The sequence below is a fragment of the Fistularia commersonii genome, chromosome 26 (genome assembly GCF_037954325.1).
Source record: "Fistularia commersonii isolate RoL2024-O1a breed Wild chromosome 26, RoL_Fcom_v1.0, whole genome shotgun sequence".
In the NCBI taxonomy this organism is placed as follows: Eukaryota; Metazoa; Chordata; class Actinopteri; order Syngnathiformes; family Fistulariidae; genus Fistularia; species Fistularia commersonii.
The window spans coordinates 5,929,785-5,955,447 of NC_141309.1; the positions used below are offsets into that span (position 1 = coordinate 5,929,785).

General features: G+C 42.5%; 3 protein-coding genes across 14 annotated transcripts in view; 1 reads left to right on the forward strand and 2 right to left on the reverse strand.

The window, feature by feature from the left end:
* LOC147218350 (membrane-associated phosphatidylinositol transfer protein 2-like) overlaps positions 1 to 15,168 on the forward strand; it is a 45,471-nt gene extending 30,303 nt beyond the window's left edge. For 5 of the 12 annotated variants that reach the window (XM_086173511.1, XM_086173515.1, XM_086173510.1 and 2 more), the window contains 13 exons: positions 526 to 701; positions 1,440 to 1,610; positions 2,541 to 2,693; positions 5,524 to 5,688; positions 6,527 to 6,811; positions 7,290 to 7,438; positions 7,517 to 7,633; positions 7,744 to 7,860; positions 7,970 to 8,118; positions 8,289 to 8,438; positions 8,544 to 8,724; positions 8,857 to 8,985; positions 11,722 to 15,168. In XM_086173511.1, coding sequence (XP_086029637.1) covers positions 526 to 701; positions 1,440 to 1,610; positions 2,541 to 2,693; positions 5,524 to 5,688; positions 6,527 to 6,811; positions 7,290 to 7,438; positions 7,517 to 7,633; positions 7,744 to 7,860; positions 7,970 to 8,118; positions 8,289 to 8,438; positions 8,544 to 8,724; positions 8,857 to 8,985; positions 11,722 to 12,105 — 2,326 coding nt within the window. In that variant the 3' untranslated portion in view covers positions 12,106 to 15,168. The remainder of the gene's footprint in view (positions 1 to 525; positions 702 to 1,439; positions 1,611 to 2,540; positions 2,694 to 5,523; positions 5,689 to 6,526; positions 6,812 to 7,289; positions 7,439 to 7,516; positions 7,634 to 7,743; positions 7,861 to 7,969; positions 8,119 to 8,288; positions 8,439 to 8,543; positions 8,725 to 8,856; positions 8,986 to 11,721) is intronic. The other 7 variants (XM_086173521.1, XM_086173518.1, XM_086173520.1 and 4 more) reach the window with 5 other exon arrangements.
* A 1,703-nt stretch (positions 15,169 to 16,871) lies between these two features.
* arl6ip4 (ADP-ribosylation factor-like 6 interacting protein 4) lies at positions 16,872 to 19,936 on the reverse strand. The gene is made up of 5 exons (XM_086173523.1): positions 19,467 to 19,936; positions 18,623 to 18,967; positions 17,945 to 18,062; positions 17,571 to 17,640; positions 16,872 to 17,490 (listed from the first exon to the last, which is right to left on the reverse strand). Exons 1-5 carry the CDS (start codon positions 19,609 to 19,611, stop codon positions 17,434 to 17,436), a joined length of 735 nt encoding a protein of 244 aa, XP_086029649.1. The 5' UTR covers positions 19,612 to 19,936; the 3' UTR covers positions 16,872 to 17,433.
* A 1,157-nt stretch (positions 19,937 to 21,093) lies between these two features.
* On the reverse strand, positions 21,094 to 25,427 carry mthfd2 (methylenetetrahydrofolate dehydrogenase (NADP+ dependent) 2, methenyltetrahydrofolate cyclohydrolase). Its single transcript, XM_086173610.1, has 8 exons — positions 25,220 to 25,427; positions 23,521 to 23,705; positions 23,289 to 23,411; positions 22,977 to 23,129; positions 22,785 to 22,892; positions 22,591 to 22,683; positions 22,375 to 22,500; positions 21,094 to 21,777 (listed from the first exon to the last, which is right to left on the reverse strand). The coding sequence occupies exons 1-8, from the start codon at positions 25,297 to 25,299 to the stop codon at positions 21,629 to 21,631; spliced, it is 1,017 nt and encodes a 338-aa protein (XP_086029736.1). The 5' UTR covers positions 25,300 to 25,427; the 3' UTR covers positions 21,094 to 21,628.
* Between the last annotated feature and the right edge of the window lie 236 nt (positions 25,428 to 25,663).

Consider the following 25,663-nt stretch of genomic DNA (forward strand, 5'->3'; position numbering starts at 1 on the left):
GTCCAAGAAATGACTTTTAAAATCTGATGTTAAGGAAGGTAAGGATGGCAAAGATAGAAATTCCAATGCCTTTTTGATAAAATTGTTTGTAAAGGACATTGCAACTAAATATGGTTAACAGAAATTATAACAGGATATTATTTATTCTGTGGTCCAAGAAGTGTTTTTTTAAAATCTGGTGTTAAATGACATTTTGTGTCAAAATGCAACAGGGACAGCAGTAAAGGGCATCTGAAAATGTAGAAGAGCATCACGTAAACATATCAGCATGAGAAAACACTGGGATCAGACGTGCACAGAAACCACAGCAGAGTTACAGCAACAAGACAGTTAAACATAATGACATGTGTCAGAAGACAACGCATTCCAAGCTGCTGTCGAAAAACATTTTGGTTTGTGAGCTGTTGTTCGTAGCTCTATAAAAGGACAAATTCCCCCCATTGTGAACTTGTAACACATTCCATCATTGCGTTGTAGATACAATAAAGGCTGGACAAATGAAATTACTTTGTGTTGTTTTCTCAGCTTGCACTCCAGCGTGCTGCGGAACGACGCGACGTCACGCAGGTCGAGCAGCAGCACTATGCTGGATGGAGGCTCCCTGGGGAAGTTTGACTTTGAGGTGTCAGATTTTTTCCTATTTGGGTCTCCGCTGGGCCTGGTTCTTGCCCTGAGGAAGACCGTCATCCCTATGCTGGATGGTAAGCGACTCCATAACAAATAATCAACATAATGTTGTTTTTGAGTCATTTCCAATGTATTTGCTCTTTGCATCAACACAACTGCTTTGTTGGTAGAAACTGAAACATCGCTGTCTGTACTCCAGCAGAGATGCCGTATTTATCCTTTAAAAATCGTGTGTTAACAAATTAATTAAATTCATAAATTCCTTCACCTTTTAAGTGCTCTCAAGGTTAAACTCTCATGCCCTTTTGTTGCTGTGCTCATGTTATGATAATGTAGGAAGTGCTGCTCGGCCAGGAAGCCATCACTCATGCATAAACAGTCAATTTCATGTTATTCCTAGACTTGAAACGCATGCGTACTATTTCCATTATCACCTTTTTTTTTTATCAGTTGAAGGCAGGCGGTTTTTGTCATATGCCACGGCCTGTCGTTGCGAGTTCCCAGGAGTGCAGACACATGGATTTGACTTTGCTGTTAAGCAAATCAAAATTGTCAAACAAACAGGCGGATAAGAAATTGATAAGCTCAAAGACGTGCGATTTCTTTACATCAGACAATGTCAAGCTGGTTCTCAACATTCATTCCTGAAGGAAATAAATGTGTTTTGACATTTTCAGTATCTAGCAGATACTGCAACTTATGTGTTTTGCCAAGAATCGCCCCTGTTTTCTACAAACCTCCCACCTGAGTAAAAACTCCTGAGGATTTTCATGTTCCGTGCCTCATGTCTTTTGTTTGGTTCCTCCCCCTAGTGGCTCAGCTGCGGCCTGCGTGTCAGCAGGTCTATAACTTGTTTCACCCGGCCGATCCATCCGCCTCCCGCCTGGAGCCTCTCCTGGAGAGGAAATTTCACCTCTTGCCTCCCTTCAACGTCCCCCGTTATCAGCGCTTTCCCTTGGGAGATGGAAACTCCGCTCTATTGGGTGAGCCCCCTCATGCTGACTGGTCCCAAAACTAGAAATGTAGTAACCGTGATCATTTAACTACGTAATACTGACTCTAATTCGCGTGCAAAGGATTGACATTGTGGCTTAAAATGCTGTTTTTTTTTTTTTAATGAAATATGACGAGGCTCGCTTCAGACACCGTCAGATCTGATTGTAACCACCTGTCCTGTTTTTCATGAATGCATGCCTTAGACAACACACACACACACACACACACACACACACACACACACACACACGAACATGCCTGAACACTGTGAACTCCCTCACATGCAGTTACTGTCTTAAAGAAAAATGACACATTTTTCTACTGTTTGTGCTTCAAGGTCTTATGCGAAGCAATTTATTCATCCGAATGTGTTCATAGTGCTGCTGGTCATTGTAGTAGAGTAACCCTTAGAGCCTAGCCTTTTTATCCCGCCATTAAGACTCAGAATATGTATTTGCAGACTGCCAGGAGGTCGCCGAAAGAGTACGAGAAATTTGAAATATGCCGCCCCTCCCTCTTTTTGTACCACAAGCGGTCGCTTTCATTAAATGGGGTTGCGACGTCGTGTAAAAAATCCATCGGTTCTTTTGATGATTAAGACGCATTTTCAATTTCCCTTTATGTGATAAAAAGCAGGCTACAGCAGTGCTTTCCAATCTTAGAATAACACTTCAATCGCTGACAAAGAGCCACAAAATCGAAAGACACGGGCTTAATTAAGGGCTTGACTCTGCTTGTACGTCTCATGTTGTTTTTCTTGCTTCATATGTTTTTGTGTCTTCCTTGTCCTCTTTCTTTCTGTCTTTCTTTCTTTCTTTCTTTCTTTCTCCTCGGCCTCCTGTCCCCTATAACCTGGGTATCTACCTCCAAACCCCCCATGACCTCTGCCCTTTCTGCTCATCCACATCCCTCCGTAGTGGAGACAGTCCAGAGCAACGCTCAGCTGCTACTTGACAGTGGGCCTCCTCTGTCCTTTCGCTGTCAGGAGACCATCAGTGAGACGTGCATCCCTGTGCCTGTGCTTAACTGGCAGGAGGGCTCCCTCAAAGCTACACCCACCACTATGGAGTGTGTGTAGCCTCTCCCATTCACCTGCATCTGTCTCGAAACCCTGTTCGCCGTGTTTCTCTTGCCTGTTTTGTCCGTCCCGCTTCCAAAACGGTTGTCCACGATGAGGAAATTTCACATCTCCCACGCGTCCTCTCCTGGTATTCCCATTGATGTTGTTCGTCAAGTCAGTCCGGATTTGTAGCTGAGTTTAACTCAAAACCAGTGCCGACTTGGATGCAATACACCCGCTTAAGTTCCTGGTAAAATTACACGTCGAAAGCAGAACTGATGAATGTCGACAACATTCCAATGGAAATACACCTGAAAGTCCGCACAGCCTCTGTGGTGTTGGTGGTGGCGATGGTGTGCTGTGTGTCTGACATCCGTGTACAGCAGTCCCTCTGTTATTACGGGGGGTTACATCCCAGAACCAGCCGCACAAAATAAAAATAATGTCGTGACCATTTTTAAAATTATCTATGTATATATATATATATATTATACATATTTTATTGTTCATATCTATTTTAAAGCTTTATGACCCTCTTTATTTACCTTTTCCACACTATTATAAACACTTCCTATATAATTCACACAAACACAACATTGTACAGTAACGCCACCAGTGGCGATCCCATGTCGATGTGCGACCGACGAGGCGAGAGATGCAGAGTATGATGCTGCGGTCGCGCAGCGAATCAGAGCCCAGGATACAGAACACCACGTTCTGGTTGGTTGCTTATTTTACCATGAAAAGATTTGAAATGATAGATGCATAAAAATACATTTAGATGACAGAACTCTGTGCCGTAGCAAAATATCCGCGATATAAAATTAGCTATGTAAGAGTTAATAATCCGTGATACAATGAATCCAGGAAAGGTGAATCCCGGTATGGCGAGGGACTGCTGTATTTGTGTTTAATCCATGTTGCAGTGTGTCATCATCATTTCCATTATGTCTGACAAGGGTTAGATAGATGACTTCATCCAGATGTGTACACCATGGTGCTCATGTTGTTGTGTGTGTAGTTCTCTCTATGTACAATGTCCAAGGCCGTGCTATATCTTGCATTTCTACTTGTAATGATGGTCAGAGTTCATCAAATTTTCAAGTCTCCAGCATTATTTCATTACTCCCGACAACGACGGAGGCCCCCTTGCAGGGACCTCTGCAGGAGATACTAATGTAACAGCAGAAGAACGTTTAGGTTTGTCTCCTTCGCAGTGTTGCACAACAAATAGATTACTATAAGTGTTGTGCCAGATGGGTCCAGAATTGAAAATAAAAAGTAACTAAAGATAAATTGCACATTGAATAAAAACCTGACATTACATGATATGATAGAAAGTATATTGTACATGATAATGAATTTCATGTATCATAGTCATTGGTATTGAATAATTTTCACTGAGTGAGAGTCATGTAGTTTGATGGCCTCAGGTCATCAGTTCTATCCTCCCCGGTGGTCTCAGTCTACGGCAGAAGGTGGTCTTATATGACTCCAGTCCCTCTAAATGTTATCCTATTTTTGTAAAATATAACGTTACAATCTTGACTTCTTAATGTTTTGTTAACATAATCTTCTTTTTGCGCATGTCAGCTGAGCCCAGTGCACTTTCATGATAAATCTTTGCCTTCCAAGATCAGTCTTTTCCCTTCTCACCGACCACATCGATCTTTTCTCTCCAATTATGCACGATTCGGTCCTCGCTCTACCCCTGACATTCAGACTTTATCATTACTGGCAGTTCACTTCATCATTCAAACAATATCATCTATTCCTGTTATAGTATCATAGAGTTTTTATGTATTGGAAACTGCAACACATTTTATGGTTTGAATCCAACATTAATTACTGTGCCGTGATCAACTTGTTTTTTTCCCCCTATCTTTGGAAAATCCAGATAATTTCTAATCTGTTCTATTCACCTCCCCCCCACCCCCCCCCCCAGAGACTGTTTATAAATTTTTGTTAAAAGCCAACATGTAAAATCACAATTAGTCAGTAATGGAAATAAATGGAAAATCAACGACAATTAATTTTTTTTTTTTCAAAAAGGCAAGAAATTGCCGACACGAATGAACAGAAATGAGTGGACCAGGAACTAAACAAGAACAAAAATAACCTGAACTTTGTTCCTTTTCCTTAAAAATCCTCTGAGTACTTCATCTTGCGACTCTCAAAAGCCTTTTACCGAGCATTAAAATGAGAAGTCTTGGAAAACAGGAGCTCCCTTGAGGTGTGTACCTGGAGGCTCGCTCTCACCGGGAGCAGAGATCGAGGTTCCATGTGACGGATAGATTTGTTAATTTGTATTTGGCAAAGTGAGCGTTTGTTTGAGTCAAGCTTCTCCCTCACAGAGCTCACAGATGGCGGTGCTTAACAGAAACTTAAATGTAGTGTGAAACGTGAAACGTGTACATCGACCGATATCCGTCACACGATGACGAAACCAGGAGGTCCATGAGGTGACCACCTGTCCAGTCCAAACGTACCTCACTGCAAAGGAGACAAACTATTACTACCAAAGACCGCCCGCTTTGTGCTTGCATGACCGAGGACTGACTCTATAATCCCTTCCTGTATCATAACATGGATGTGACGTGGACGTGATCGTCAATGATGTTTTGGTATTTTTGCCCTCACTAAGTGTTCCATGTATTCATCGGTCAGCTGCAGAAATTTGACCTTGACCACTGTGGGGCTGTTTGGTCTCATATTTCCCTCTAAAACCATGGTGGTTATTGTTCACTGCCACCCAAACACCCATCTACCTCCCCGCATCACTGTGACTTCCCCTTACCTGTGTCTATGTCTAATGGGATCTCCTTGTTTCGGCTCAATAGCAGATGTTGTTCAGTCTCATGGTGGTGTCTTCATGGACAATTCGTATCCTTCATCCCCCGTAACGGGCCCCTTCTCTCGGGGCCAGCGGAGGGCCAGTGAGGTCAGCATTGCCAGCCAGGTCTCAGGAATGGCAGAGAGTTACACTGCCACCAACATAGCCAACAGTAAGTGTTCTCAAATACCAACGAGTCTGTCTCTCCTCCACTCACGAAACCACTGTTTGTAGTTCTTTCTCTTTCTTTCAGCCAAATTGCTTCTGTTTTTTTTCCCCTCCTGCTTCTATTTTTACCCCCCCCCCAACTCTACACACACCCAGCACACCAGTTGATGCACAATAGTTTGCTAGGTAGACATGAAGAGAGTAGCCTTTCTCCCACCTTTGGTAGCCAGTCCTAAGCCTGCATTGAAAGGAGAATGCCACAAAGCTTGTTTTCACCTTCTTTTCAATTCCAAAGTCCCAAATAGAAAAGCAGAGTTCTGTAGAACAGCTCAGTACCACTTTTCACTGTCTGTCTTGACTCTTTATCCACTGTCTTAATGTAAATGCGATAAACAAATGCTGCATTTTTCTAATGCTGCGATGCATGTAGGCACCTGACTCCCTCATCCTGCACTGTCTGCTCCCAAGTGCACCGTTTGCTGCGGCGAACAGGACTCTGTTGTGTTTTTTGTGAGACTGTCATCCAAACACTCCTCACCCACCATCCATTGCATCTTCGTTGCTGTCGCTCGAGCGTTTATCCGTATTACACCACGTTCTTCCTCCGACCTCCCGCTCTAGCACCCTGGCAGCTCAGATCGAGCGATTGCGCAAACTTCACGCAACATCACAACATCGGACGACTCTTGACTCTCCAGCCACTGCTAATTATTACTTTTAAGCTTTTTCACAGGTCTGTCTCACGGCAGGCCACTTGGCTGGGCGCATCAAACTGTTTATACTGTCACATAACCGATGTCCATTTTTTCATATGGATATTATTTCTCTTTTTCTTCCCGTAGCCAAATCGTGCCAAACAAACCTATCGAAAAGAACCAGCCTTTTGTCCTACCTTGCCATATCGTCACAAAACAAATTCTTCCTGAGGAGTCCTCCTAAGTTCCGTAAGAACGTAAAGGTTGACCAGGCTCCAGGATGCCCTCAAGCAGATGTAGTTGCAGACGTGGACAGTGAGGCATCAGAAGGTCTAAGTCCCATTGGCCACTATGAGAACTGCCTGTCAGCGGGGCTGGACTGTGCTATATGTGATCTGGTGTCACTGGACTCCCAAGCCGAAGTGGAGCAAGGTATATTTCCAAAAAAGGAGGGAACTCACAACTTCAGCAATGGTCTGCAGAGGGTTTCTGTCCACTGTCCTATGCTGTGTCTTAAAGGTCTTGATTTCCCACGCTGTTCCTGGTGTTTCTTTCCAAAGATTACACTCTCAACACATGACGTTCAGTCCCTGAACTACTTCTGTCCACATTCTTCATCATATTTTTTCCATATCCCACACAAAAAACTAATAACCCGCCTCAGTTCCTTATCAACATTGATTCTATTCCTTCTTCTTGTTCTTATTTTTCAGGACCCTCTGGCAATAACTGTTTCAAACTCTTTCCTTTGCTCCCTGTAGATAAACTGCTGCTTGGATTGGTGTGATTGGTCTTAAGGAAATGAAATATCTCTTGGTTGTTGCACCTTCGCCTGTGATCAGTACCTCTCGCTGAATTTTAGCGCCCGGTCTCACATCCGTGCACCCTATTCAATCCGCTCTCATCACAGTTGCAGCACGTTGGTGGGGCACAAAGCGCCTGGATTTTGCCCTCTACTGCCCCGACGCTCTGACCGCTTTCCCAACAGTGGCTCTGCCCCACCTCTTCCACGCGTCCTACTGGGAGTCCACCGACGTCGTGTCCTTTCTCCTCAGACAGGTTAGCCCGCGTTCTCGTAACCCCTCGCCGTCCGCGTCGGTCCGCCGAAAATGAATACGAGCGATCGAAATGCCGCAGGTGATGAGACACGAAAACTCGAGCATCCTGGAACTGGACGGGAAGGAAGTGTCCGAGTTCACGCCCTCCAAACCGCGGGAGAAGTGGCTGCGCAAGAGGACTCACGTGAAGATCAGGGTAAGACTGTTGTGTATGTAAAAAAAAAAAATGTTGAAAAAATTATTTGAATGAAAACACAACATGTTTGTATCTTTCTCTTTTTTTTTTTTTTTTTTTTTGTTGGACAGAATGTGACCGCCAACCACCGTGTGAACGACGCCGTGTTCACAGAGGACAGCCAGCAGGTCGTGACGGGTCGCTTCATGTACGGCCCCCTGGATATGGTCACTTTGGCGGGGGAAAAGGTGAGCTAGTATCATCCCAACAGGACCTAAACACAGCTCTCAGAAAACCATCTACACATTATGTATGTATTACATAGATACATATTTGTTTTTGTTTGTTTTTTATCAGGTGGACTTGCACATCATGACCCAGCCTCCTTCGGGGGAATGGGTATACTTCAGCACAGAAGTGACAAACAGCAGCGGCCGAGTGTCTTTTGTCATTCCAGAGGCCAAACGTCTGGGCATAGGTGTCTATCCTGTCAAGATGGTTGTCAGGTGAGTCCCCTGTTTCTCGCCTTTGTCACTCGAGGTGGCGGCGTTGTTTTGGCTGGGCGATATGCCGTCTTTTTCCGGATCCCTCGGGATATAAGCCAAGTCTTTGCTTTTGTCCTTTATGGTTTTTCTGAAACCGAATCACGTCTCTCTTTCTCTGTGAATTTCCCAAGAGGGGACCACACATTCGCCGACAGCTACCTGACAGTCATCCCGCGCGGCACAGAGTTTGTGGTATTCAGCATCGACGGGTCGTTCGCTGCCAGCGTGTCAATTATGGGCAGCGACCCCAAAGTGCGGGCTGGAGCTGTGGACGTTGTCAGGTGCCCAGAACATCTTTGGTTGCTCTACGGGTTTCGCGTCTCTTTGTCACTAATTCACAAATGCGCTGCGGTCGGTTGGTCTCGTGTCCATTGTTCATATTGCAGACACTGGCAGGACTTAGGCTACTTGATCATCTATGTAACGGGGCGTCCAGACATGCAGAAGCAGCGGGTGGTGGCCTGGTTGTCTCAGCACAACTTCCCCCATGGCATCGTCTCTTTCTGCGATGGCTTGGTGCACGACCCGCTCAGACACAAGGCCAACTTCCTCAAGACTCTAACAGAGGTCAGTCAAGGAGATGGGGCGGGGGCTTTGCATTGGGTCGTATCCTTCATCTCCGTGAAATGTCGTGTTCAAACATTTTTGTTCAGCCCAACCAAAAATTACTAGCCGTGTTCTTCATTTAACCGACTTTAGGCTCACATGAAGATTTTTGCCGGCTACGGATCGACCAAAGACATCTCCGTCTACACATCCATTGGCCTTCCGCCCTCCCAGATCTACATTGTCGGAAGACCCTCCAAGAAGATGCAGCACCAGTGTCAGGTACCCTCACTGATGATACATTATATTCAAATGATGGTCCTTCAGTGTCTTTTTCAGCCCCAAATTAAAGTTCAAATAGAAAACAGATCTTTAGCTCCAAATGAAATGGTGAATCTATTAATGTCCTGATGATGTTGCTCTTGAGACTCAAACATAGAAATGCTGTGAATACTTTTCATTTAAGACATCAGATAATTCTCGTAGCGTATCGGCGAGCTAAATGGAACATCAGAGACTGTCAAAGTAAAGCAAGACTGATATTATACAATTGTGATAGGCGGTGATTGGCATCAATCAGAAAACAACCTTTAGATGGCAGTAATGTCACAAGTGTCTTGGTTAAAGTCCTTTGTAAATCATCTACTTTGCAAAAATGTTTTAGTATCACGATGCAATGAATATTGTAAATTGCAATTTACAATGTTCACTAAAATATCAAGTGCTGGCTAAATCAGCATGAATAATCAGCGGTCACTCAGCATTAGTCACAATGTATTGATTCATTCTGGATCTATGGCTTCTGCGAACTAGCGATGGCTATAAATAGTTACACTTGATCAGGAATTAGTTTTTCCACGCATCAGTATTTTCTCTTGATTGTTAATTTATAACTGTTATTTTAAAAAATGAACCGACTGGTAGAGGACAGTGTCACAAAGGAGTGCAGTGTGCACGGTTTACAATGATTTAGATGTTTCGATGATGTTGGGTAGAGAATGCTCTTTGTTTACAGTAAAACGCCAAAGCAGGCAGGCAAAAAAGAAACAAAACAACCCACTCGGTGTGTTTTCTCTCTGGAGAGGCGTGAGACGGAGGAGGCGCTGGCAAAAGGCACCTGATCCATCGTGTTTCACCTGTATATTCTGCACAGTCCACGCCTTCAGTCAATTCTGTGACAGTCCTCCTCGGCTGACGTTGTACTGCAACAAGTTGAATCCTGGCGAGATGGCTGGGTGGTGGACAACTTTGAACAGATTTAAGAAAATGTGACAGTTATTTCAATATTTTGCTTGGCATGTACATTGTAAGAATATGGTATAGTATAAGAATATGGAATATGGAATATGCTTCTTTGTACATTCCCTACGCACTAGACAAGTAGCAATAGAGGCAATAGCTGTCAGTAACACTAGACTAGTGTTTCCCAACCTTTTTGAGCAATGGCACATATTTTACATTACATTATAGTCATTTGGCAGACACTTTTATCCAAAGCAACTTACAAAAAGGGAAATTCAGTCACCGAAGATCCGAAGTACCAGTGGTCAGAAGTCTGAAGTGACCGCTCTACCAAATAGCCATCTCAAACCCATTTTACATACATACATTCATTTCTTTGTTTTTTTTTTTTGTTTGTTTTTTTGGGAAAAATCACACAGTGTAACACCAAATAAATGTCAAAAACGTTTTTAATGAAATAGAATGAAAGTCTTGTCTCAATTTTACTTACTCAGTGTGGGGCTATTTCTTTGCAGGCAGGTAGCACTAGTGTCTCTGCCACGGTTTGTGGCATTTTGGATTCAGCAACTTTATAGCTTACTTTTAGATCTTTCTAACTTGTCTTGGTGGTTTTCTTCAACAAGACTGAACCATTTCTCAGTCTGTTTACACAGATGAACCAAATGGTCCGTGTTCTTATCTTGAAGTGAAGGGTGTTTAGTTTGGAGATGACATTTAAGTTTGCTTGGAACCGCGGCTCTGTTGGACGGACCCCCCCCCCCCCACACACACACTCACACACACACACACACCAGGCATAACGGAGTCAGCTCAGTTGGTTCCCCAATAAAAGTGAATCCAAACACAATCTAAATTTCATTGCACCTTTTTTTTTACTTTCTTCTGACCACTCCTCATACTTGGGTCTTCATCTGGGTCAGAATGGTCTTCAGGATCAGAGGGTCCTGATTGAATACTTTTGCTTTTAAAATATTTATCCATGGCGTATCACTGCCGGCGTCTCAGTCAAAGCATCACTGATGACTCTGCTGTTTGAGCAGCAGCAGGTAAAAACACAGGTTCATTCACTGCCTGTTGCCATCTAGTGGAAGAGCACTTAATCGTTCTGCCTGTCATTGCATGCCGCCCACATTTATAGACGTACCAAGACACGTTATTTGCGTTGAATAAATCATTTTTAGACCAGTCGGGTGAAAGTGTGCATTTTTCCATGATCCCTCACAGCACACTGGTGTGGTGCGGCACAGTGGTTGGGAAACACTGCACCAGCCAATATGATTAACCCTCGTGCAAGCTTAACATTGTGTTTACTCCCCTCGTCCTACGGGTCAAAAATGACCCATAAGACAATCTTTGTACCCTAGTGGTGTACAGCCCACATGGAAACATAAACAAAAAAGAAGTATCACTTTTTCTAATTATGGGGTCTCTTTAGGAAAAGTCATAAAATTTCAAGTTGGAAAAGAATAGGTGTTTTTTTCTACAGCTAAACATGGTAGTGGGTCACTTTTGACCCGCAAGACAACACAAGGGTTAACACAAAAAAGCAAGACTTTGAGTAGATAATAAATACTAACTAAGACAAAGAAAAACTAGCTTTTATAAATTGAGGGGGATTTTATGCTTGTTATAAGTAAATTACAATTTTAACGTGCATACTCAACATCAGAGAAAAAAAATCGTGCTTCTGTACATTATTGTTAAATATTATTAATACTGTTCTAACCCCTGCGGACTTTGGTTGACGTCACATTCTTCCTGTCTCCTCCTCAACAGTTCATCACGGAGGGATATGCGGCCCACCTGTCCCAGCTGGAGTACAACCAGCGTTCTCGGCCGGCCAAGTCCAGCAGCGCGCGCATTGTGCTCCGCAAAGGCAGCTTCGGCCTGGGCGCCAACAGCGAGTTCCTGCGGAAGCGGAACCACCTACTGCGCACCATCTCCTCCCAGCCGACCCCCAGCTCGCCGACGGGCAACGTCCACAACCGGCCGGAGCGCACGCAGAGCCAGTCGGACAGCGAGCGGCTGGAGCGGGAACGGCTGGAGCGCACTCACAGTCACAACCAGGGAGCGACCCAGCGTAGCATGAGCATCACGGCCAGCTGCTGGGGCCGCAGCAGCAGCACCAAGCTGGAGCCGGGGATCCTCAGCCCGAAATAGGAGTCGGGGTGGAAGATCTCCTGGGGGAGTGACTTTCGGATACCGCGCTGATAAAGAAACGGATGATTAAGAAAAGAAAAAGAATCAAAGAGAAAAAGAAGTCGGCCTGCACCGAACATAAAGGGGTAAACAAAACGAAGAAAGTCAAAGGTGCTACAAACCACTCTTTATAAAGAAAACAATGCCACAAACAATGATGCACAGCGTCTGTGGTTATATTTATTTTAAAACGGCAAACTTGACAGGCATTTCAAGGTGCATCTTCCTGAAGCAAGAACGTGCAAACGCAACCCAAATGGACGTAGCTAATATTGTACAAATTCAGACTGTTGTTTTATTAGATGTTGATCAATCTTGAATACAAGCCAGGCATTTTTCGTCCCGTGACGGGCTTTCAAGCGAGATTGGTTTCACGTACGAGCCCTCTCTTACCCCTCCTGCGTCAAGTGCGTCTCAGCAAACGACGGCGGCAGAGAAAGCCACTTCACGGCCACGTGCTGAGACCGCACCGGAACTCCCGAACTGTGGCTAAAACAAGCACAATATTATAAAGTTAAGTCAAAACCCTTGTCCTTTTTTTTTTTTTTTCCTGTGATAGCCAGATGTGCTCTGGTCTGAGAGCAGAGCTGAGAATCAGGTCAAACTCGACTCATCGGGATTCTTTTCAAAGTGCAAAATAACACACCTTTGTAAAAAAAAAAACAAAAAAAAACTAACCTTTTCTTTTTATTCCTTGCTGTTTATACATTTAGCGTTTACAAATAAAAATGACTGTTCTGTCCATATAGGGATAAGCTCTTTTTTTAGGTAAGTATTAGTAACAACATATTTTCATTGGCTGGCCAATGTGACTGTTTTGGTAAGATCAGAGGAGTCAGGCCATAAAACGTGTGTATTTATTTTTCACTTGTTGGAGCATCGTTTTTCTTTAACATTAGCAATTTGTTGTAAAATTTGCAGTTGCTGTAAATTTTGGCCGATACTTTTATTAGCTATTATTGAGAACCCTCCTCGAGCCACTGAAATTTCGGCTGCTCACCAAATCATCGTCGAGTTTCGCTTGTCTTCCAGTCTTCCCTCAGACCAAAGAGCCATCCAGTTCTCACATAGAGGAAACCTTGAAATTACCCTTTAACTGTGGGTGCAGCTGAATTCACTCCTGGTTTTTGTTTGATTTTTTTTTTTGTTCTTTTTGCAAATGTCATTTCACCACATCTCACTTCCTGTGCTGCTGTACCTTCCGTGATACCTAGAACTCCTACTACTGAGCGTAAATGTGCCAAAGTAAACAGTACGCCATGATGTGCTGTTCAGGAGCAGTTTGGTGGCGATGAGTGTATCTAAGTATGCAGTTGAAGGCCTTCTCAAGGCTTGTACATTACTGTTATATTATAGTACAGATCTCGTACCTGGTCCAATGGAGACCAGCTTCAAGTGTCTTCTTTACCCTGGGGTTAAACACCGCCTCATTCAGGATACACTTTATTCATAAATGAGTATGATTATTGTTATTTAAGATTATTGCTATTTTAAATTGTATCGGTTTTGTGGACAAGCTGTTCTCAGATTATTTTAGCTGTTTAGTGTTTTTTTTTTCTTTAAACATCAGTTGCAGCAGCCAAAAGTCAAGAGGTCTTTGCCTGGCACAGTATTGTATTTTTATTATTGTAACTTGCAGATTACCAGAATTGTATCAACTGAACTGCTATTTTGTGTCATATATCGTATGTTTGTTATATCTATTTTGAAAAAATGGGATATATCTACATCCTGGTTATCCCAATGCTGTAAATGAAGCGTTGAATGTGCTCATAGATAATCCTCTTGAGGTTAAGATCTTTCTCTATCTCTCACACATTTTACGACGCCTTTAGAGGACGAAGAAAAAAAACGTAAATTTGTAGATTCTATAAAATCGCTGTCAGACGTAGGAAAGCGAAGAGTTGCTTCGTACTGTCGGTCAACTCTTTCCGAAATGGGTGGTTTGTTCATGCAAACGGTGTTTTGTTTGTCTCCGCGATAGGCTTGTACCGAGCTGACCGAAACGGACCAACGCCGGCTCAAATGTAAAGGGAATATGTGCAATATGACTCCAATCACACCGCAAGATCAAAAGGACCGTGTTGTAGAAATGTCACAGTGCATCGACAATCAGTTGAACAGGCACACTGTATACAGACAGCAAATTGCAGAAGGCACTTCAACAGGTCATGACTCAGTACAAAGGCATCGTCGTGCACGAGCGTCACTATTTATAGTCCGTTGAAAAGACGGGATTTCTAACGGGATAGTGCCACTGACCTTGCGGAGACATGTGATATTACTATAGGTTTTCTTCTGTGGACAAACAGTCTTAACAGTTTCCATTCCAGCGCACAAAGGTAAATAATATTTTCCATCAACGACTCCAGACATTTAATACATCAGCACTGCAATAAATCAAACCTCCGCAAAGGTGACGAGGTTGTTTTTTTGTTGAGGTGGTTTCGGAGAAAAGGTGTTTATTCCGACGCTGACGTCTGAGGCCCGCGGTGCTGTGGATATGAATCGCGTCGCTCTGATATCGTGTCTTCTCCGTCGAAAGAGACGAGGGACGACTAAATATCAGACGACCACACATTCATCCTCATGCGACCCGTAATTTTCCCGATTCCAGTACTGTGTCATATCGTGCTGAAGGATACTGCACCTTTTCAAGGATTGGAGGGAGAAAACGACAGGCAAGTCTGAAACTTCCAAAACCCTATTTCCTTCCTCAAGAACTGAACCGCCTGGATATTAAAATCGAGACGATGTACACTTTTAAACTGTGCGGTTATCTGTTTGGATACCTCTGGGCAAACAGTTGCTTCGGGTTTGCTACTAACACGATCAGAGGCCTTATGTTCCCCCCCCCTTTTTTTTTTGTTCTGCCTTACACTGATCGCTGTGTCGTGAGGCCTAGAATGAATGTTTGTTTATGCCTGAACTGACTTGATGGAAAAGGATACTTTTCATGTCTTTGCCGTGTTGATGTGTAGGAGAGGGCCATGATTTAATTCCCAAAAAAAAATAATAAACAAACTTCTTTTTCTGTGGAAAGGAAATGTAAAAAGAAGAAAGCAATTGGCTTACACTTGCTATATACTGTATCATCAACATTAGGCCGCCCATCACTGTCAAGCTCTGGTCCTTAGTCAATGCACTGTTCAATCAACAGTTAGTGTTGTTGGGATATATATATATATATATATATATATGTGTGTGTATATATATATATATATATATATATATCTTGCTATTAGCTTGGAAAATATTTTCATTGTACAGGGTGTGTTTTGTAGGTTTTGGATAAAGTCACTTCATCCATTCCCTTGTTTTTATGCAGAGTGTCTAAAGAATATATAAAGAACTCCCTAGTACCAAGTAATGTTTTTTTAATTATTCATTTCTACTCTGAACTCCAACGCCGGCACGGAGAAAAACAATAGCTCTGCTCGGTGATCAGCCAAATATGGGAGAGGTTAGTTTTCAGTTTGGGGTCGGGGGGGTAAAGCCAGGATTCCTAAAATGTTAGGACATCATGTATGTTGAACAACAAATACATGCTTGCTTTGAACTTGATATTGGCGACAGACCTCGAGAAAGTTGTGATAGAGGCTGCAAAGACCTTGCAGAATTCTTAAAATGCCTGATTGGAACGATCTAAAGATGTTAGTATTACAGTTTGTATCTCCTTGAAAAGGCATTCTCCATTAACGGTTAGTGGAGGTTCACAAATGAATGAAAGCGTGTGTGTGAATGTGCCATCGTGGGGAATTTCAGAATTTGATCACCAAGTCCATAAATCTTAAGTTTCAGTCCACACTAATTTCATGTGTAAGGGACTAAAATGACAGCCAGCACTGAATGCCAGAGACATTCGATCCTCAAGAGGCCCCTGTATTTAAAGCCAGCACGGTTCTCTGAAGAACATCACAACATGAGAAGGAGAACGCTGCGGTAAAGTGCTGTCAGTCAACACAGTTCAGTTTTACCAACAATAAATTTCACCCCAGCAAAGCTCAAGCCAGAGATCAACATCACACTGATTCCTCTAGGATTCAACTCTGCTGCATCGTCCACATTGCAGGTTTTTTTTTTTTTCAGAATTCGTGATTTTTTTTTTTTTTGTCCTCTATACTAAAAAAAAAACTTTGCTGGTTGTTAGCAGCACAAAGCCTTAGAGGCTCTCCCTGTGGCTTGAGTTGGTGCTCCCATGTTGGGGCAGCTTGCTCTTCCACGAAAGCACCGTGAATGCTGAGAATTACAACTGTTGGTGTCTCGCTCATTCCAGCAGGACTGCCAAGACATGCCCGAGTCGCATTCCTGGAGCTGAGGCTGGTGTGCACGCAGTCCAGAGCTGTGTGGCACGTTATCCCATCACAGGAAAAAATACAGACCATAGATTTCTAAAATGATTAACATATCTGTAAGAATTTCACTTTCCAACCTTCAATGAAGTAGTTTCTATTCCAAAAGAATTACAGAAAGAGCCACAAAGCCACCTGACTTTTTGGGCTCCATAGTCAGGTACCAAATTTAGAATAGGCACATTAAAAAGTATCTTTGATATTTGACTTTTCAATTTTTTATCTCTATTTTTATGGTTTAGATACGTCTGAATTTCAAAAGGACCTTTGGAATGTGGTACTGCTTAACTTTGCTAAATTTCAAGTCAGCAATTAAAAAAATTCATCAGATTTTCACACTTTGCTCTAGATAAATTAAAATACAGACAAATGATGTTAAACTCTTGATATAAATCCACAACCTTGGCTTTATTTCAAACCAGGAAAAAGAACAGCACATTGCTTTAGAACTGATTCAGAATGATGTAAAACTGCTGATACCACGCTTTAACCATTTTTATGGATAAATATTTCCAGTCAGTCAGAAGTTTAAAACAGCCTCCTTGTGTCGTTTTTTCCAAATGGAAGAAGCGTGAATGTTTGAAGCTGTCACAAATCTGCAAAACATACACAGATGTGCAACCATTTCAAATCATCATCCTTGTGATCGTTCCCCGCCCCTTTGTGAGAATCTTGATTGGATATGATGGATCAGCAGAATTAATGGTCTTCACAGTTTCACAAGAAAAGACGGTCTGATTATTTTGTAAATCATCTGCTTTATATTGAATCAAAGACGTCTGTGTGGATCTTTGATTGAAAAGCGTATTAAAAGTCTGGCTTCGAATGGCCTTAGAGCCTCTATGTTTCTGCAGTCCAGTTGGCGGCGTCCTGCAGAATCAGGCTGCCAGATTTTGACGCCGCGTTCTTTGTGTCTGGGAGGAGGTGAGAGCGACTTCTATCTGTTGAGTCCCATTTTTCTCTGGAAGGCACTCCCGTCTCCCTTGGTGGCTTGCTGCAAGATCAGCAGAGGCTCACAGTTAGACACAAAGGTAAACTTTATTTACGTAAACAAATTCACCCCCACCCAGCTACCTTGTTGATGTCTTTGTGTCTGTCCCTGCTAACGATCTCCTCGATGATCTCTCCTTCTCCTCTCACCAGCCTGGAAGGAAAAAAAACTTTTAAATGCCTTGGGACAAACCGCACGGAGGGTAAATTTACCGCTGAATAGCTTTTACATCCACACTCCTCGGCTAAAATTAAACATCAAGTGATTGTTTAAATACACAATTAATGAGCTGTGAAGAACAAACAACGGTACCAACTTTGTAAAGAGCTTTCGGCATGCCCCGAAAGGCATGGAGCTGGAAATAGTGGGAGCAGCTTATTTGCATATTTTTAGTCGATCCTGTTAATCATATTAGCTTTAAAACCTTTAAGATTGTGAACTCTTGTCACAGTCTAACCTGGTGCGCCCGGTCTCGGGGTCCACCACCCTGCGGATGATGCTCTGTCGGGCATCGTACTCCTCTTTGGTCAGAGGCCTCTTGGTGGCAAGTCGAGCCTTCTGTTCATCCGTCATGACTGTGGGAAGGGGAAACACAGAAAACCAAGGATTTGTACAGCTTTGAAAATCAAATGTTTGACCGTGACTGGTTTTAAAGCAGACGAGGCGAGTCAAAGTCAAAACAGATGTTGCTTCTGTTTGAATAGAAGTGTTTAAGTGTTCAATGATCTTGGACTGTAGTTCTGGCTTCTGCATCAATTCTGAGAAGACTACTATTTAAATCGCACTCATTATTACTACTTTGTTAATTTCATGCCACCATGGGATTGTGGAAAACGTCTTCTCCATTCCCCTATATGTCCAGTACATGCGGAAAAATTGACAATAAAGCTGACTTCGAAGAAGACCAGCCAATAGGTGCACAAAAAAAATATCCTATTTGCTTCTATATATTCCCAAAGAGGGGGTTATCCATTAGAATTTTGGTTTAGCTCAAGAAGTGTTAGAATGATCAAATGACACCAAATTTTTACTGGGGCTGTGTCTCATCGATCGACACGCATCTCTTCGGGCCACTTTAAGACCTTTGCGATATTTACTAGACTCATCCAAGTCCTGAAGGCGGTCAATGTCCCACCGGGTCCGAGCTCCGCCGCTCCATCGTCACTCTGCCACACCTCCAGGTAGGACGGTGCCTTCTCCACCGGTGGACTCAACAACTCCGCCTGCTGCTGCTGCTGCTGCAGCTGCTGCTTTTTCTTCTTCTCCTCCTTCCTCTTCAGCTTCTCTTTCCGCTTCTTCTCCTTTTTTTTCTGCTTCTTCAGCTTCGCCTTTTTCCTCTTCAGCTTTTTTTCTTTCTTCGATTTGCTTTTCTTCCGCTTGGCCTTTTCACCGCTGGACGAGGACGAGGACGATGAGGAGGACGAGGACGATGAAGAGGAAGAGGAGCTTCTTCTACGCTTCCTCTTCTGCACTTTTACATCTGATGAATTAGAGTTAATAATTGATCAATTGTTTGGTTGCTGTCAAAATAAGATAAAACTACTAATTACAAAAGAAATATTTCTGCCAGGTGGCTCCAAAATTTAAAAATTAAAGAGTGTTATGGCACGTAAGTGAAAATATTGCACATTGTATAAAAACAAGACATTACATGACATAATAGGGGAAATTAATTAAGACAATGTATATATATATATATATATATATATATATTGCCCATGTTACCATGGATTTATACTGCACATGAAGCTGTAAAACATAATTTAGCCCTTTTTCTTGAAGGTAGTATTTCACATTGTTAAAATTAAAAATGGGCAAAAAGTAATGTTGTATATGTTACGTGCACTGATGTCACCTAAGAGTGCACATGACAATTAATATTTTATAGACCCTTTGTTTGTGTTGAAGGTTAAACTGAACATTATATTGGTGTTGTTATTCTCAGTCCTTCGATGGCGTTTCCTTGTTTTAAAACCAACCTTGGCTTTTATGAGCTGCTTTCTTGGACGATCGGCTCGGGCTGCGGCTGCTGGACGAGGAAGACGAAGATGAGGAGGAGGAACGCTTCCTACTTTTCTTCTTTTCTATTTTTTTCTGTCTATCTGGTGACCTGCTACGACCCATCACTGTGAAATCGACCGCGTACCCCGTGGAAAACTTTGTTTCTATAGCTCATACATATCGTAGGCTGGAAAGCGGAAGGTCCGTCTGCGATTGTCTTCCGAAGGGAAACACATCGTTCCGCTTCTTGGTTCCGGGTCCCGAGCTTTAATGAAGGTGACCGGCTGCAGTGTCGAAGCCCAGCCTGCCATTGTTTAAAAAAAACAAATCCCAGTCCCACGGTAAAACCAAATTTAAAGTAACCATATTTCAACCTACATATGCTGAATTGAATACAGGATAAAACTGATGTAGATCCTTGCAGAATTTGAATATACTGGAGGGATTTTGGCTTGGAAAGGGCATTGTTTGATATCATGTTGAAAAGCTGGCAACACTGAATGCAGACACACACATATTCAGTTACACATTCAAACAAAATGAAAGATGAGATGCAAGGTCTTGTCAGTATTACTTCATATCAGTATCCCAGTCATTATAATCGGTTTAATTCGATGCAGTTAAAAAGCTTTTATTAGCTCCAAAGCTTTTTATTTTGGGTTTTCTTTCTGTGTCTAAATGAGGTAAACAGCCTATATTTGTGAGAACAAGATACTTTGGGTTTAAGTTGACTAATTGCTTTACTTTTTGTGTCTTAACCTGCTTTGCTTCGAGAGAACAGACTCACAATAGCTGGACAAGAGTGCACAGGATTACTCAAAAACTGAGTCAGTTTAAGGTTCCCAGTGTAGTTTCTATATATAATATTTAACAGTTTAGTCCTAGTTGGGAGTAATATTCAGTATAAGTGGATGCCATCCGGACAAGTGTCATATGATCCAGTCAGTGATTCAGTCAATTTTGATAAATAAAGACATGGGTATTTAAAGAAAGGCATGTCATAATCACATGGCATCCAACATTAACAATGAGCCTCAAAAATTTGGCAATCATGTTCCAACACATCCCAGAACCCATTCACTTAGTAAATTTCCATGTTGTCTCAAGATGTAAATGACTCATATTGTTGTGCAAGACTTGAACAAACAGGCTGTGACACAGTCAATGACGTCTTAAACATCCAGTAGAGATGTTTCAACCAAAACTGAATATACACGTTAGGAGTCGAGTGTATAAAATGTCCTTAACTGACCCCAGGGATTGTCACCTGGTCAGAGAGCCTTTTGGCTTCCAAAGTGGAAAGTGACTTCCCCACTCCCATCAATGTGTGGGACTGACTCACGTGGTCAGTTGATCCTGTCGACCCACAATGGGGAAATTTCAATACACACAGCAGAAAGCGGAGACTGCAGTCGAGGTAGTTTGGTAATAAATATGAACGGATGCCTTAAGATATTTGAGAGGGCTGAGCTCGTGTCCCTTAAAGCCACGGCAGACGTAAGCAAGTCTGTGGGTGGTAAGTGGACGGGTGTTTCCATTTAGGAAGATTACACTGTTAAAAAGAAACTGTAGACTACAAAATGAAGTTTGTCCATGAAAAACACATTTTTCTTGCTCACAAATCATCGTTTTTAAAAGATGATCATAGTTTTTATTTCAAAGGTTTCTTACAAAGGCATATGTGAATCTTTAAAGCTTGTAGATTGATAAATTGCTTTTTTCCTGATGTCAGCCCTTGTCACTGAGCACATAAGGCTAAATTGCAAGAAACTTACTCAATAGGCCTCAAATTGCTCAGTTACAACAGCATGCCAGGAAAGACAACCTGTAACATGCTGTCGGTAATGTTAATATTAGTTCACTTTAGCAATAAATAAAAATTTAACACTCCTTAACTTTCCAAATCTGACAGAAAACATTGTAAGTGATAAATACTGAAAAGACTGTTACAGAATACATGCAGCTGCATGAGTGAATGTAACAGTATAACATGGCTGGACTTTGACATTAGGAAAGGTTAAAAATGTCAGCAAGAAGAGAGCTTTTAGGCTATCATCTTTCCAGTCCAAGGAAGTAAAAAAATTGGAGGGGTGGTGCTGGGGTGGAATGTGTCACTGCCGCAGGAATCAGTCTTGCCCCATTACGACGCAGCAGCCATGCGGATCCTCTCCGGGGGAAACAGTAGAACATTTTTAGCCGCTTTGATAGTGTTCTTCATCAGCATTGCCACAGTCATGGGTCCCACACCTCCAGGCACCGGGGTTATGAAGCCTGCCTTCTGTTTAACACCTGAATGTGAAAAGACAAAATTATTTTAGATACTGCTAAATGAAAAAAGCGAATGAAGAAGTTGTGTTTTCTTGTCAAAATCTTTATGTCTTGGTGACTGGACTTGAATTTATTCACTTCAAACATTCCAACCCTTATTCAGTTAGTAAATTTCCATTTGTTATGAATTGCTTCACTTCAAACATGCCAACCCTTATTCAGTTAGTAAATTTCCATTTGTTATCTTAAGATGTCAATCGCTCAAGTTGTTCCAGTGCTAATCATGAGCAAACAGGCTGTGACACATTCATAGTCAATGTCATCTTAAACATCCAGTAGAGATGTTTCCACAAAAACTGAATATACACGTTAGGAGTCAAGTGTATAAAATGTCCTTAATCGACCTCAGGGATTGTCACCTAGTCAGAGAGCCTCTTGGCTTCCAAAATGGTAAGTGACTCCGACCCCGAAGAAACCTCTCGGATGAGGGGCGTAATGTCTTCAAGTGAAGAAATTCAAGTCCAGTTGCCAAGACAAGAAGATTTCGACAAGAAGTCACCATGACCTGGATGACTGAGAACCTCCACAGAAAAGGTGTGGTCGCTCTCCCCTATTTACCTTCAAAATCCACATCCCCGACCAGCCTGCTTTTTCCAGTGACTGGGTCCTCCACTCTGTTTATGCCGACGTCTATCACAGCTGCTCCCTCTTTGATCATATCGGCAGTAATGAGGTTTGGAATTCCTGAAAGTTAAATAAGAACCATACAATGAGAAATTTTCACTCATAAAAATTAAATTGGTCACAAACAGGAAAACCAGCAGTTACACTAACCTGCAGCAGCCACAACAATATCAGCTATCTTAGTATGTTGGCGAAGTTGTTCCTTTGGAGTGTAACGGTGAGAGATGGTTACTGTGGCATCACCTGCGATTGAAATAATATTTAGCACAAGCATAGAATGTGGATGCTCGGGTTTTTTAAATGCATATTAAGACTACTGCTTGTATGAAAAACACCAGTTTTACCTCCCGGTCTCTCATGACGGCCATCTGTATGCAGCAACATGGCAATGGGCATCCCGACATTTTTGGAGCGCCCTGCCACCACAACATTCTTCCCAAGAGTAGGAATACCTGGAAAGTGAGAGCTCATATTTAGCTTAAATACATTCATCATAAACATTTCTACTTTTTGAAAATTGTGGAGAGTCCAATTACCTGTCCTTTTGATAATTTCCCAGACACCCCAGGGAGTGGCAGGCAGCATGGTGGACTGATCCAGGCACATGCGCCCAACATTGACGACATGGAAACCATCCACGTCCTTGGTGGGAGCAACTGCATTGCAAACAGCTCGCTCATCAATGTGGTCTGTGAGGGGGAAAGAGAAGAGAGTCAAGGTTTAAAGTTCTCTCTCTGTCTGTCTGAGTGTGTGTGTGTGTGTGTGTGTGTGTGTGTGTGTGTGTGTGTGTGTGTGTGTGTGTGTGTGTGTGTGTGTGTGTGTGTGTATGTATGTGTATGTATGTGTACCTGGCAGAGGAAGCTGCACCAGCAGACCGTCCACACGATGGTCTGTGTTGAGCTTGTAGATCAGGTCCAGTAACTCTTCTTCGGTGATGTTTGAATGTTTAAGAATTGTTTCACTTGAGATCCCTGGAAGCAGTTGTAGACAGAGACAACTCAGAATAGGAGAGGTGTAATGTCCTTGTCTTTTTTATGCATTCATAGCACTTGCACCAATGACAACTGTATTATTCCTCACCAACATCGGCCGCGGCTCGTGTCTTATTCAGGACATAGGAGTGGCTTGCTGGGTTGTCGCCAACGAGGATCACGCTCAGATGAGGTCTTCTGTGACCAGCTAGAATCCATTTCTCCACATCAGCCCGGGCCTCCTCCCTTATCTGCCGTGCCAGTTTTTTTCCTGAGATGACTACTGCCTCTTGCCTGAGGGTTGCCAAAGACAGCAGAGTTGCATTAGGTGAAAATAAAATGCAATCCTTTGAGAAGTAGTTTATTATGCCAAGGCTACAATCAAACCCAGATTTTCTTGTGAAAAGCAAGAATGGAATTGACACAGTTAAAAGTAAAAACCTTTTCAATATTACAGTAACCAGGAAAACCATATTTTACATTTCAAAATAACTTGTATAGAAGTACTATTCTAAGCCCATCTTATACTAGTCTATGGGTTGCCTTTAAACATAAGAATCCTGTAATCAATCTCAATCACATAGCTCTATTTCTAGGGTCTAAAATTAGACCAAGGACATCTCCACCTGACTGAGCCATATGTTACATGAGGACGTGTATGTTGGCCTTGCCGACCATCCAAGTTGCAGCTTGATACCAAGTAAAAAATTAAAATAGAGAAGCTATTAGACATTTTGATCCGTCTCAGCTTCTGAGGCAAATATAGTTTCGTAGACATATAAAGTATTTGGATCCGTTACATAGGTTAAATTGAGGTATCGTAATTAAGGGCTTTCTTATATAACAAATACAGTGCTGTAACCAATAACTGAAAAGTAATGAACCATCTGCTGTGATGTAACTATCCCCCAATTGTGCCAAAACTAATTAAACCACATAGGAAACTATGACATCTTTTTGGTTGAGACCCTGGGGCCAGTGTACCACCATTGAGTGCTTGTATGTCAGCAATCTACTCTGTAACCTGATTAAACAGATTTCTGGGACAGGAAAAGAAAAGGTATTCAATGGAAAAACAAAAGTACTTGCAAAAGTAAATTTGAAAAAGTTGTATGATACTGTCATAACCTTTTAATGCATCAGATGCATACATGCAAGGGGGTTTATTGAGGACGTGAGTTTACTAGATCTAATTTATCAGTAGAAACCTTATTGCTTATCTTGTGCCTCTGGAATAACAGATCATGTGCGGGGCCACATGAGGCTCTGTGCTTTTATGCTCGTGTTTAACATTAATTGACTGCATGTGTCCAAGTCATGCAGATCTCAGCAAGTTGTCAATAAAAACTTAAAGGGGATGCTGTACACACAACGTCAGGCAGTAATTTACCCTAGACCTCCAACTTTTCGTTCGGATTATCATGAATTTGAATGGCAGCAATGTATTCAATTCTCCCCCTTTTTGGCAAATCCAACAACCTCGCTTGCTGAAACAAGTGGCAGAAGGCAGAGGGTGCAAACACTGAGGCGGATTTCATCAGCCAGCCACTTGCTGCAATGTTACCGGCATGACGCTAGGGGCGCACTGGAACTAGCGACTAGCTGCGGAAATTCGATACAATACAGCGAAAGACGCAAAATTATCAAAACCCCTCGACTTTATCTGACAAAAGAATATTACAAAAACAGATAAGGAATTGGCTATAAGAGAATAAATGAATAAATACGAGACACATACTGAAAGTGGTGTTAAATTCACCTTCCCACATTAAGCGCGAGCATCACCTCGCGCTACGGGTCCCGCTTACCTCGAGGCGGATGTGTGTAGTTTACAAACTTGATGCTGGGTGTGCTGGCACAGTTTCCTGAGTGTCCTGACCGCTGCCATCCTGACGGGCGAGGGGGGGGAGAGATAGATCAACCAAGGCCGGTAATAATATTTAAAAAAAAAAATCCCCACGACGCCGGCGCCGCCACCAACACCACCGCCACCCGGTCTGACAGAACGACGTCTGTGCGTTGACGGGCGGCGCAATGGCAGTTTTAAGCCCTCCCCCCCCCGCGCGCGCTGCTACGTCACTAAACGCTATAGTTACTCGCCTACCTGCCTTATTTTTTTTTAATTAAAAAATAGGATCATCCAAATCCTTATAATAGTTATAACAGTTACGATGGAAAATAAAAAAAAATGTGTTCATAACAGAACACCATACATTTTACTCTAAAGACAAATTAATCGAGAGCTTGTAGTT